General features: G+C 51.2%; 1 protein-coding gene across 5 annotated transcripts in view; it reads left to right on the top strand.

The window, feature by feature from the left end:
• Positions 1 to 12,615, top strand: part of Sh3pxd2a (SH3 and PX domains 2A) — a 197,635-nt gene that overhangs the window by 75,423 nt on the left and 109,597 nt on the right. For 4 of the 5 annotated variants that reach the window (XM_051146743.1, XM_051146740.1, XM_051146741.1 and 1 more), the window contains one exon: positions 12,066 to 12,142. In XM_051146743.1, the coding sequence (XP_051002700.1) occupies positions 12,066 to 12,142 (77 nt within the window). Of the gene's footprint in view, positions 1 to 11,723; positions 11,950 to 12,065; positions 12,143 to 12,615 lie in introns of those variants that run through there. The other variant, XM_051146745.1, reaches the window with a different exon arrangement.

Below are 12,615 nucleotides of genomic sequence, written 5' to 3'. Positions count from 1 at the left end.
TTCCACAAGGTCAAATCTTTCACTTTGTGCTTAGAGATAACAATTAACAGTCTGGTGTCTCCGGGAGTGCTGCTGTCAGCAAACTCACATTTAAGCATAGTTACTCGGCCCACATTTGGTAGTGGTGAAGGGGCAAGAGGGAAACTGAGGCAATAGAAGGAAAATAGGCTTCATGGGCCCATGAGGGCAGAGATGGGCTAATCTGAATGCAGTATCAGCCACACAGAGCGCAAGGTAGGGAAGAGGGCTGGCGACCTCCACCAGGTTGAGCAGAACAGGTCCTCCGAGGTCACACTAAGGGCTGGGGACTTATCCTTCCCTGCACGGGGAGATGTTTTAGACTGAGAGGACGGATTTCTATCTTGAAAGGCTCCTTGGGCTGGCACGTGCCACACAAGAGGTAGAAAGCCTGGAGGCGACCAAGGTAGGCAGAGGAGGAAAGTGGCTTTGTGGAAGGTGAGGGAAGTAGGCAATTCTTTTTTTTTTTTTTTTAAAGAAGACATTTATTTATTATGTTCTGCCTGCATGTACACCTACATGCCAGAGGAGGGCACCAGATCTCGTTGTAAATGGTTGTGAGCCACCATGTGGTTGCTGGGAATTGAACTCAGGACCTTTGGAAGAGCAGCCAGTGCTCTTAACCTCTGAGCCATCTCTCCAGCACTGGCAATTCTTAAGTACGTATTAGAGGGAGAATCAGTTAAGGGGCTGTGGCCCGCAAGTGGGGGCAGAAAGGGGCCAAGAATGATGAAGCCATAAATCCTGTCTGTCAGCCTCTAACGTAAGCCACCATTCTACAATGGCCCCTTTCCCAGACCTACCTGTGTTCACCATAAAGAGGGAAGAAGATGGCTTCCTCCTCTCTTCCTCAGATTGCCGTTAGAACATTTGAAAGGTGCTTTGTGGAGACGTAGTTCGGGTGGTAGACCGCTTACCTAGCATGCACAAAGCTCTGGGTTTGAGCCCCTGCCCTGTGTACACAGGGCATGGTGGTACATGCTTGTGGGCCCAGCACTCAGGAGGCAAAGGCAGAAAGATTGAAGTTTAAGCTCACCCTTAGCTACACACCAAGTTCGAAGCCAGCTTAGGTCACCCTGCCTGGACTCAGGCCAAAAGAGAGAGATTCCCCAGCCTTCCCTCTCCTCTGACAGGGTCTGAACTGGCTCTTAGAGCCCCGCCCTACCTTATAAACTGGTGCATCATTCAGCCGGTGCTGCCTGGCATCCCGCAGTGTAGTGTAGTCATCAGATCATGGAACCTGCCCCCAGGGAGTCCATGGCCTTCTGTCTCCCCAGACCCCAGCACTGACATCCACTGAAGAGGCGTAGGCTGTCAGGCTCCTGGTCTCCAAAGCAAAGATCTGGCCAAAGGGGAGTGGCATGGCCTGAAGATGGGGTCTGTTCATCTGACTGTGCCTCCAGAATACAGAGAAGCCTGGGAGAGGGCTGGGCCAGGCCGTTATTCCTGGCTTACCTCTACCATCATAGGCCGGGTAGCCCATAAGGACAACAGTCTTATCTGTTTCCCTCTGTGCCAAAACACAGAGGTCTCACCTTAGTAAGAAAGACCCTGGAAGGGCCTCAGGAGGATTAGCAGGCTTTGGGCTCAAATCTGCTCTTACACCTGGCTTCCTACTCAATGTTACTGTGCTGACTGAAAAACACTACTTTGGGGAAAGGTGAGCAGAAATGGGTAAGCACTGTAACATATTTATTTAAGAACTGGGGGACTTAGAGTCAACACACTTGGGGTTCAGATCTCATCTCAGTTTCCTTCCAGCTTTGTGACCCTGGGCAAGTTCCCCATAGCACCCCTGTACTTTCAGTGTGACTCAGCATCAGTGGAAAGCCATCAGTGAGGCACAGTGAACACCCACAGTGCCGCAGTGAGTGTGGTTATGACTGTGTGGTGAGCCTGCTCTCTGGGCCAGTGTGAATGCAGCCTTCTGGAATCTTCTTCAGGAATGAGGATTCTTCTTAGACGGTCCTAGGCGGTTGAGGATTTGCTGCTCAAAATGTGGTCAGCTACTTGGGCGTCATCCAGGAGCTCCTCAGACGTGGAGTCTCCACCTCAGACCTGCTGAATCAGTACTGTATCTTACCAAGAGCTCGGTAAGAGGTGAGAAAAACTTGTTTAAGGCCCTCTGAGTCTCTTGGTAGGCCGCCTGCTCTATCATTAGCACATTCTTGTTCTCGAACTATGTTCAGTCCATTCATATATTGTGAAGTACTGATGAGCAAAGACATCGCTGCATCAAAATACAGGTACACAGGAAGTCAGGGGCCTCAGGTGACAGCTTATGAAGACCGGGTCTTGGCATGTGGTCTTCACACATCTCAGAGATGCCTGAATCCAGGGGGATGCGAGCCTGTACCAGCATGGCCACCTGTTCTCCATCACTACACGGAGCAGGAGGATGCCGGGGTCCTGCCAGATTCTTTCATCAGCTATGAGTCACGATTCTCTCCCTCCCATCCAAGGCAGGGGGAATGCGGAGCCAAGAACGTTGCTGGAGTTTTTATTTTAGACGCTTCTCCTATTAGCCAGAGGTTGTAGCATACGTGTAACCCCAACGAGTGAGAGGCTGAGGCAGGAAGATTGTAGGGCAGCCTGGGCTTTGTATTCCCTGTCTTCATAAAACCTTGTCTCTCCATCTGCCTAAAGACACATCTCTGGAGAGGGGAAAGACCAGTCCCCCAGTCCCCAGGCCTCTGTGGGGGGCATGCAGAAGTCAGAGAACAGCTTGGGGGAGTTGGGTCTTTCTACCAATGCAAAGGGCAGAGGTGAAGGCCAGAGTCATGGCTGTGAGTGGCCTAGAAGTGCTCACTGCAGAGTGAGACAATCGAGATTATCATTGAGATTTGGTATAAAATGATGGCACGTTGCTTACACTAGGGCTTTCTTATTTCTTAACCTTGTTTCAAGTTTTATATCATGTTTTTAAAAATATAGCGATTAGATGCCCCATAGAGATTTCTATTCAGTAGTTTTCTTGAGGGTCTCTCAACCTACTCTATTTTTAATGTGCCACCTACTGGCAGATCCTCAAATTGCAGGCATAGTGCCCCACAGGCAATACTAACTTTCTGTGGTAAACTATATAATAACACCACAAATGCTGCTCCCAAACCACGATTTGGCACAGACTAAAAATAGAGGCAAAAGAAACCCTCTTGGGGGCTGGAGAGATGGCTCAGTGGTTAAGAACACTAGCTGCTCTTCCAAAGGTCCTGGGTTCAATTCCCAGCACCCACATGGCTGCTCAAAGCTGTCTGTAACTCCAATTCTCGGAGATCTGACACCCTCACACAGACATATATGCAGGCAAAACACCAATGCATATGAAGTAAAAATAAATTATTTTGAAAAAGAAACTCTCTTCACCTTTGTTTTTCTATCTGATGGTAAATTCTCCAAATTTCCATTTGGGGCACCAAATAGAGTCTTGAGAAATATTCTATTCTTGTTTTTACTTGTTCATTCCTAAATCTTGGAAGAAAAAGGCTCTGAGTTCATTTTTTCTGTGACTGATAGCACATCTGTTAATTCTGACATGGTCTCCATCCATTCAGACCACACATAAGAAGAGTCACAGCCTGAGTTCCCATCTCTGTGAAATACAAGGGTTGACCTGTTAGTGTATGAGTTTTCTCTGAAAGCCATTAAGACCAAAGGAATGAGTGCCTACCAATGGAATATTATGCAAAAGGAAAAACATCTCGGTCTTCTAGCCCTGCCTCAAAGCCAGCCATACTTGAAATTTGTGGCTGCCCCTGCATAAGGCCAGCTTTGTGCCCTCTTATCCCCCTGTCCCCAGTGACTCCCATTTCCTTTGAAAGGCGCAGAAAGCCCCCTTGTCTTGAGTATTTTCCAGCAAAAGGGCTCCTACTGAAAGCCTGCATACACAGCCAAGGCTCTGACCTTCACCTTTGCCCCCGACTTATTCTAACAAAGAGTTCTTCTCTTCCCCCTCTAAGTTTTTCTGAGTAAAAGCAGCTAAGGCTAGCAAGAACTGAATGAAAATAGAAATATAATGTATAAGTAATGGCGCCCCCCAAATATCTGGAGACATGAATGTTGGCCAAGCAGCAGTCAGCCACAAACCACACAGGCGTGGCAGCGAGTGTGGGTTCCTGTCAGTTCAGTGTCTGCTGGGTGCTTCCAGTATGCGAATGGGGTCTGGTGAACCCGCCTCAGTGTTCTGGAACATCCTCCTTGCCTGCTGCCCCAGCACCCATCAGCTATGTGACCAGGCACATACAGCAAAGTTAAGTCCCAGAGACATTCAGAAGCTATCTGTGGACAGGCTCAACGTTCGTCATAAGAATTTTAGGCACCGGATTTGTAGAGAGAAGGATCCATGCCTTATTTCATCTCAGGAAGTGGGTCGGAATCTGGGGCCAATAGCCAGGGTCAGATGAGTTCCTTGGCGCTCTGAAGTAATGTCATTGGTTGTAGCTATTATTGCTGGGTGACGGCTGGGATAGGATTTTGACCTAGGAAAGATGGCTAAGTTGGAGATCCTAGGCAGTGTAACCTGTAGCTCCTCCAGCCTGGCCTCTCAGTGGTTTTGTGAGGTTGGGCAAGTCATGGACTCTTCTGTGAGCTCAACTTTGGCCTAAGGAAATGAAAGCTTGCATAAGGATGGCTTCTGAGGCCCCTGGTGACAATGACAAGACCCAAACTGAGCTCATGTAGCATCACCAGCCTGACCTCAGCCTTTACCAGGCGAGAAAGAAGAACTCAGAAGGTAAAAATTGTGATTCTGCAGGTATGGCGTTGCATGCTTGTAATCCCAGAACTCAGGGAGCTGAGGCAGGAAGATAGGGAGTTTGAGTAAGAGACCGTGTCAAAACCCAAATGTTGTTAATGTGCTGAGACGATAGCTGAGTAATATGAGCCTTTTTAACATGGGTGTGAGGTTCTGAGTTCTGTCTGCAGTATAGTGAATGAATGAATGAATGAATGAATGAGTGGTCCTTGGTCTGGGAGGTCACTTTGCTCTGTCTGGCCCCTGTGATCAAGCTGTTACCCATACAGCTTTCTCTCACATTCACGATCCACCCACTGGGGTGTTACCCCAGCCGCCCCTTCCTCGGCATAAATGTACCCTCTCTGCAGCCACCCTTAACTTACTACAGCTTCTCGGGTGAGCCTGCTCACTCTCATCGCGGGACTTTTGAAGGGGTTCCTGCCTCTACCTGGAACATTCTTTCTACTTCCACTGCCTCCCATGTGACCCACTGAAGCTATTCGGTCGCAGCACAATACTTTGTCTACCGTGAACGTAGGTCTGTGTCAGTTGGACATGTTCACATCCCAGCCTCCAGTGCGGTGGCTGGCGAAGCAGACACACAGCCCTGTGTTCAGGAAAAGGAGTAGATGAGACAAAAGCGCCTTTAATCCCAGCACTTGGGAGGCAGAGGCTGGTGGATCCCTTTGAGTTCAAGGCCAGACTGGTCTACGGAGCGAGTTCCAGGACAGCTAGAGCTGTTACACAGAGAAACCCTGTCTTGAGGGAGAAAAAAAAAAAAAGCACAGGTGCCTTCAGTGTGGAGGTCAGTGGGCAGGCTTCAGATCCCAGCTCCACTATTACTAGGGAGTGACCTGCAGTGGGCCAGTCAGCTTCGGAACTTCAGTTTACCCATCTGTAAACCAGAAGTAGCTTCAGTATCTTGTGCCTAAATTATAGGTCACTGTGACGCTCAGATAACAATCACTAGGACACGTGGCATACAACATTAGCCCTGACCACGTGCCTGGCCTGTCTTCTCTGTGTCGTCACATCCTTGTAGAAGGGGTGAATTCTCTGGGGGTGGAGAAGGCAGAACTGGTCTGACTATCTAGACTTGGTATTGACAGCTGAGCCAGACCTCAGAGAAGCAAGCTCTGAGGTGAGGCTCCATCCCAGGAGAGTCCCGCAAACTCCTCTCTGGCTGGCCGCGCCTAGCTGTAGTCCTGATGTTTCCTTGCATAAGGGAATTCAGACAGAAGCTCTCAATTGCCCAGTGGATCAGGAGTGAACAAAGGCCCTTCAGGTCACTGCTGAGCAAGGATTGGCATCCCCTGCCCCAGAAGGCTGTGCCTTTCTCTTGTGGCCCTCAGAGTCCTGGCAGCCTGGTACCTGGCCCAGCTACCCCACACACTGTAGGCCATGCCACAAAGAGAGGCAGCCAGGATGCTTTGGCCAGTATCCCTCCACCCCCTTTCCAAGGACAGCTCCCCATAGGGGTGGAGTTGAGGCAGCCAGGCTGAATGGGGCCCTTTATCCCCAGTTCCCACTGGGAGGCCGAGCCACTGCCCACCACACCCAAAGCCAGGAGGAGTTGAGCAAGGACACTTGGCCTCAGTACCAGCCTCTCTATTAACCAGGCTCTCTGGCCCCACGATGTCTGGGTCCTGGAAGATGAGTCCAGCCCTTGCCTTAGAGACTGCAGCCCCAGTGTGTCAGTACAGAGAGTGCGTGTGTAGGTACATGAGTGTGCACCAATGAGAGATGCTCAGAGCAAGACTGTGGATACATGCTTGCTAGTACATTGATTGCGTTCAGTACAAGTCAGCGGCGGGCTGCATGCAAGGCCTGTGGTGAGCCCTAAGGCCACATCTGATAGCATTGTGTTGTAGTCTGTTCTGCAGCAGTGCTATGAAAGGAGTGGTGCACTCTGGGAACAAACTGACTCCTGCAAGTTGTGTTCTGACTCACGCACATGCACTCACACACAAGACAGTGAAAAACTATAGGAAATGTAAAATGAAATAGTAGTTTTCTGAAGCTGGGCACAGTGCCACAGACTTGTACTCTAGCACTTGTGAGGTTAAGGCAGGATTACCACCAGTTCAAGCCAGCCTAGGCTACAAATGAGTTCTAGCCTAGGCTACCTAATGAGGTCTAGCCTAGGCTACAAATGAGTTCTAGCCTAGGCTTCATAATGAGGTCTAGCCTGGGTTACAGATGAGACCCTGTTACAGCAACAGCAACTACCACAACAGAAAGATTATTCTTGCTGCTAGAAGGTGGAAAGGGGCAGTAGTGGGCTCCGTGGTGCACTGCCAGCTGCTGGAGAGCCTGAGATGGGAAGACATTTGGGCCCAGAGGTTCGAGGACAGAATGGCTCAACAAACAATTAAGAGGGAGGAAGCGATGAAAGAAAGGAAGGAATACGGACTCAAAAGTTGGCTCTGTAGGACTCACATAGGCCCTGGATAGTGATGTAGCCTCACCTTGTATGACGGCGCTGGACCCTTACACTGCTTCTGACCCGTTTTCCACACCGTGGTCTCTCTGGGTGGGTGAGACAGCTGACACTTAAGAGAGCATACTGTGTCCAGGAGCATGGTGGTGTCACAGCTGACCTCTGGCTTGGTGCTCCTAAGTTTTAAAACTTTTTGTCCCCTTAAGCCTGACTCTGGGAGCTAAAAATCATCACCCCCCTCCCCAAGATGTCGCAGCTCTTCCTTAGGCTGTGTGGGTTGTGGCAACAGCACAGTTAGAATTTGGCTTCACTCTGCAGCCCAGCCTGGCCTGGAACTCATGGCCATCCCCACCTGCCTCGGGTGTCCACTGCTGGTTACAGGCATGGACCATCGCAGCCAGCTAATGGTGGTCATTTCAATCCATGGTGAAACAGTGGGTGTTTGCAAGTGTTTCCGTGCAGGTAGGAGCCAGGGAGTTGGACAGAGTGCCCGCCTGGCATGCACTAAGCCCTGTGTTGACCTCAGCACTATATGGACTGGGTGTAGTGATATGCACCTGTAATGCCAGCATTTGAGAGGTTCTCACCTGTAACTTCCTATAGAGGGTTCACTGTGGCCCCAAAGACATGTGTTCAAGTCCTATGCCCTAGAAACTGTGGACATGGCCCTTATTTGGAAAAGGGTCTCTGCTGTGTGGGTACGTGAAGGGTCTCAAGAACAGACCAGGGCAGGTGAGATGGCTCAGCAGATAAAGGTGATCCCTGAGCCGGATGACCTGATCCCTGGGACGTATATGGTCTGACTTCTGAGGGTTATTCCCCCGACCTCTCCTGACCTCTGCGTGTATGCATGCACAATGTCAGACTCACATTTGTGCATGCTTGTGCATGTGCGTGTGTGCATGCACACACACGTACATACCCCCACATAGATACCTACATCCACATAATTTAAAAAAAAAAAAGTTTTTTCCCAAGACAATATTTCTCTGTGTAGCCCTGGCTATACTGGACTCAACTTTGTAGACCAGGCTGACCTCACAGAGATCTGCCTGCCTCTGCCCCCGAAATCCTGGGACTAAAAGCGTGCGTTACCATGCCTGGCAATTTGAAAATCTTTTAAATCTTAAAATACATTAATAAGCATTTCTTTTAAGGTTGTTGCAAGGATCACCTAGCTCCAATAAACCCTTAGCTACTGTTAGTGCTCATTGCCCCTTCCTTTTGCCTCTTTAGGGTTCCCACCCACATTGAGGGTTCCCCTCTTAAACGTCTATAGAGCTTAGGATCTGATGAGAATGCAGAGGTCCCAGCCAGGAGGTGTGCGCTACATTCTCACCGCAAGGCCTGCCTGTGAATCTGGCACCTCAGGAGCCCAGGACTCTTGTTTGAGGCCCCACCTCCTCAGCCCTCCACCCAGGTCCCAGATACTGTTGGGTACTCCAGCTGGTTGCTCCAGCTTTCTTTCTGCCTTCCAGGAATGAGTTAAGTCCTGCTGAGATGGGTCTATTTCAGGTTGCAGTGTAATCTGCCCTGTGGTGCTTATCGTATTTCTGGGGCAGCTTTCCCCGGCTTTGAAGAGTGGCAGCAGCCAAGCCCGCCATAAAGGGGCTGCAGGACAGTTTACAAGCAGCCTTTAATGCCCTGTGGTCACGGCTTCCTTAATGGGGATTTCCCTCCCCCTGCTTTTCCTCTTTTCCTTTAATATGGTCCCTGGTTTGGCTTTCCCAGTGCGGTTTGGATTCCTCATGGAGAAGTCAAAACCATAGAATCTTTCCAGGCCTCCCCTCCCTCATCCCTGTGGGCTGACTAGGCCCAAGCCCCAAGTATAGAAAAGAAGCATTGCTCACGAGAGCCACCTTTCTAGGGTTCAGAGAGGCCAACTGCAAGCTGCCTTGCACCGGAGCAGCTGACTCCTGAGCCTTGTGGAGGGGCTGGGGGCCTCACCCATAGTGTGGTGGCCTTGCTGAGGGGCTAGAGAGTGTCACCCATGGTGTGGTGGCCTTGATGAGGGGCTGCGATGCCACCCATAGGGTGGTGGCCTTCCTTCCAGCAGCCATCAGGGATTTGTGCTCCAGAGCCAGGACAGCTTTGATCAGATGGAATCTCCCCTCCCCTCCCCCTTCTCCAAGCCTCTGAACTTCCTGGAGGCCTGAACTGCATATCCTTAAACCTTCACTGGTTCCACCTTCAGCCCTGTAAGATAAAGCTCTGCAGAGGTGCAGTTGGCTTTGAGGTGAAGGCTGGAAGGGAACCCAGGTGGCCTCCACATCTCCTTCCCTCCCTCTCTGTCCTCATAGGATGAGAAAGGGTGGGTTGCCACTATTGGAGGGTGAGGCCTCTCTAGGCTGCTCTTAGTTTCTTCCATTCCTCACATGGTCCTTCAGGGTCCTCCTGGGCACCTCTAGACTTCTAATATCATAGAGTCTGGCTGTTCTGACAAACAACTGGCTCAGGTGGAAAGCCCGAACTCTAACCCAGGGACACCCATCATTTTATCAGTCCTGAGAGTGGCCTCCCCATACCAAGCATCAGCTTAAGGATAAAGGCCACTTTACACAGCATCCACACAGCCAACACACACATGCACACCTTTGACTTATGAGCAATAAAGTGACAAGCAACCAAAAAGGATAAGAGACCAAGAGGCAGGAACATTGATGACATTTTCTTCCATGTGGAATGGTGTCACTAGGATCTTAATAAATCAGCTCTTAGCTTCCGAAGCTTTTGCAAGGGAATCCCATGGGGGATTCTTGCTGATGGGCAGACATTTGACTGGAGAAAGCGTGGAGGAAGGGCACTTGGGGCAGATGCTCAGGTGGGGATGGGGGAGTGAGTATGCCAGCAGGTACTTGCTGGACCAATGCTGTATGACAAAGCATGCTAGGTGGATCCTGGGGGCAGCCTGGAGAATGAGCTGTAGACCATGTGTGGGAAGATGAGACGTGGGGAAGGGGAGCAGATCACACGCGCTGGTTGTCCTGGCGATCCTGTCTCACCTATGCAGGGCTGGTGACCTCTACTGTGGTGACAGGGAAGTCAGAGGCCACTGCAGCCTCTTGCAGGACCCAAGGTCCCCTACGTTCCCTTCTGCTCTGCTTTACGGAACAGCTGGGCTCCACCTGAAGGAACCCTCTTAGCCAGAGTGGCAGAGTGGTACCCTTGGGCACAGTTTTTGGTGGTAGGAGGGAGCTGGTGGGTCTCGACTGCAGCTTCAGAGGGGACACCCCTGAGGAGCACTCTGAGTAGCCCAGAGGACCAGGAGCCAGCCGCCCACAGGGAGCCCCTGCCTTGAGCATTCTCCCTCCTTTGCCATATTCTTCTCTCTCAGTGGTGTTGACTGTGCTACTTTCTTGTCGGTGGCTTGCACTAAAATTCTTGTTTCTGGGGCTGCTGTGGGGAGAACAGCCCGGATTAAGGCAATGGCCTCAATTGTCTTTCACTCGGACCCGGAGAGAAACACAACTGAAAAGTCCAAAGATAGCCCTGGACTCAGAAACAGCCACACCCAGTTACTGAAGGAATCTGCCCCTCACTAGGGTCTCTTCTCTGTGTGTCACTCAAGAGGCCTTTATTGAGCTCATACAAACCCATGCAGTTTTTCTTCTTCGTTTTCTTTTCAAGCAATAATAAAATTGGCCACTGGGGGCGCCAGGCTTTCATCTAGCCACATTAGCACAGTGGGAAAGAGAAGGCTCAGGGGTGAATCTGATTGGCTCAGATTGGGTCCCACCCATGATTGAGCCAGTCACTGTGTCTTCTGCTGATGAGGCGGGTCCTGAGTCTACCAATCGCCAGGGGATGTGGTTAGCCATATTGGTACTACAGGGCACTAACATGGAGGAGGCCTTCTCCAAAGGACAGTGGGCAGATGGGAACAGCAGATAGGTGGTAGAGCTCTAGGTGTGCCCTTCATCACCTGCCGGCTCCATGGGTCCCCTGGTGTGTCACCTACACTGTCACACACAACAGACTGAAGCAGTTGCCTTAGGAATATGTAATTGTGGATATTCTAGAAAGAGGAAGATGACAGAGGGGATGGACTCTGACACTCACTGGGCCCAGAACTGTCTGTGTATAAGGCCTTGAAAATCAGACTCGTGAGTTCAGACTCTAAGCTGGACAGGCTGGACTGAGGGTGCAATTCAGAGCATTTGCCTAATGCATGTGAGATCCTGGGGGGCTCAGTCCCCAGCATGAGGATTGTGGGATAGAACCAGCTGCATTTACGAAACTGGAGGAGAACCATGTATTGGTGTGCTCAGGATTGGCTGACCATGTCTTGATGCGTTTATGATGACTGAACACTCTGAATTGTTCATCATGACTGAGTGAGACCTGACGAACCAGGACTTCCTGTAAAGCCTTGCCCATACATGTTATGGGATGCCCCAGCCTGAATGGCTGAAGGCTTTGTGTTCAGAGAGGCCAGGGGACAGTCCAACTGGGACAGCTATAGTCTCTGGTTGTTTGTCTCACCCTGGAAATAGCCACCCACCTAAGCTAAGAATAGGAATGCCTTGCTGGCTAGCAGGAGGGAATGCTCATCTCTTAAGGAGGGGCCAGAAGGCAAAACACTTCTCATAGTCACTTGTGAGGTCACTAGAAAGCCACACCCTAGCATCTGGCATTGATCCCGCCACAGATCCAGACACGGTGAGTTGATCAGGTTGTTCACACAAGCCCAAGATGGCAGCCTCCAGCGAGAGGCCCTGGGCCTTCAGCCTTGGGCGCCTCCTGCCCCCCAGGAGAGGTGACAGTTTCTCTCTTGCTTTGTTGGTAGGGGCTGAGGTGGGGACCAGTTGAAAACCCAGGGGGTGAGGGAATGGGAGGATGCCGAATTGCTGCTCACTAGGCTTTCTCTCCCAGGCAAGATCCTCTTCCGGAGAAGCCATATCCGGGACGTGGCTGTGAAGAGACTGAAGCCCATTGATGAGTACTGCAGGGTAAGGCTGGGCTGGGGCGAAGGGAGGTGCCTGTGTAGGACCCACCTTGGGCCTGGCTGGGGCTGGGGCGAAGGGAGGTGCCTGTGTAGGACCCACCTGGGGCCTGGCTGGGGCTGGGGCGAAGGGAGGTGCCTATGTAGGACCCACCTCGGGCCTGGCTGGGGTTGGGGCGAAGGAAGGTGCCTGTGTAGGACCCACCTCGGGCCTGGCGTCTCCTGCCTGGGGGTGGGATGTGTGGAGTGGCTGTCACTTGGGAGGGATCGCTCCTGGGGCTAGACCACTGTCAGGGCAGAGAGCACAGGTATGGTTCACAGGCAAGGCTCTGTGATGCATCCCCTTTCGGAATGCGTCCAGTTTATTAAACGCTGGGTTAAACCCTTTCCTCCAGCTTAGGAGATGAGTGCTGACAGGACCCTACAGGTGGGTGCTAGGGAGGGGTAGTCCTTCGAATTTCTTCTGAGTATGGCTTGAAT

The sequence above is a fragment of the Acomys russatus genome, chromosome 5 (assembly GCF_903995435.1).
Source record: "Acomys russatus chromosome 5, mAcoRus1.1, whole genome shotgun sequence".
NCBI classification, from domain to species: domain Eukaryota; kingdom Metazoa; phylum Chordata; class Mammalia; order Rodentia; family Muridae; genus Acomys; species Acomys russatus.
This window is presented reverse-complemented; position numbering and strand designations above follow the sequence as displayed.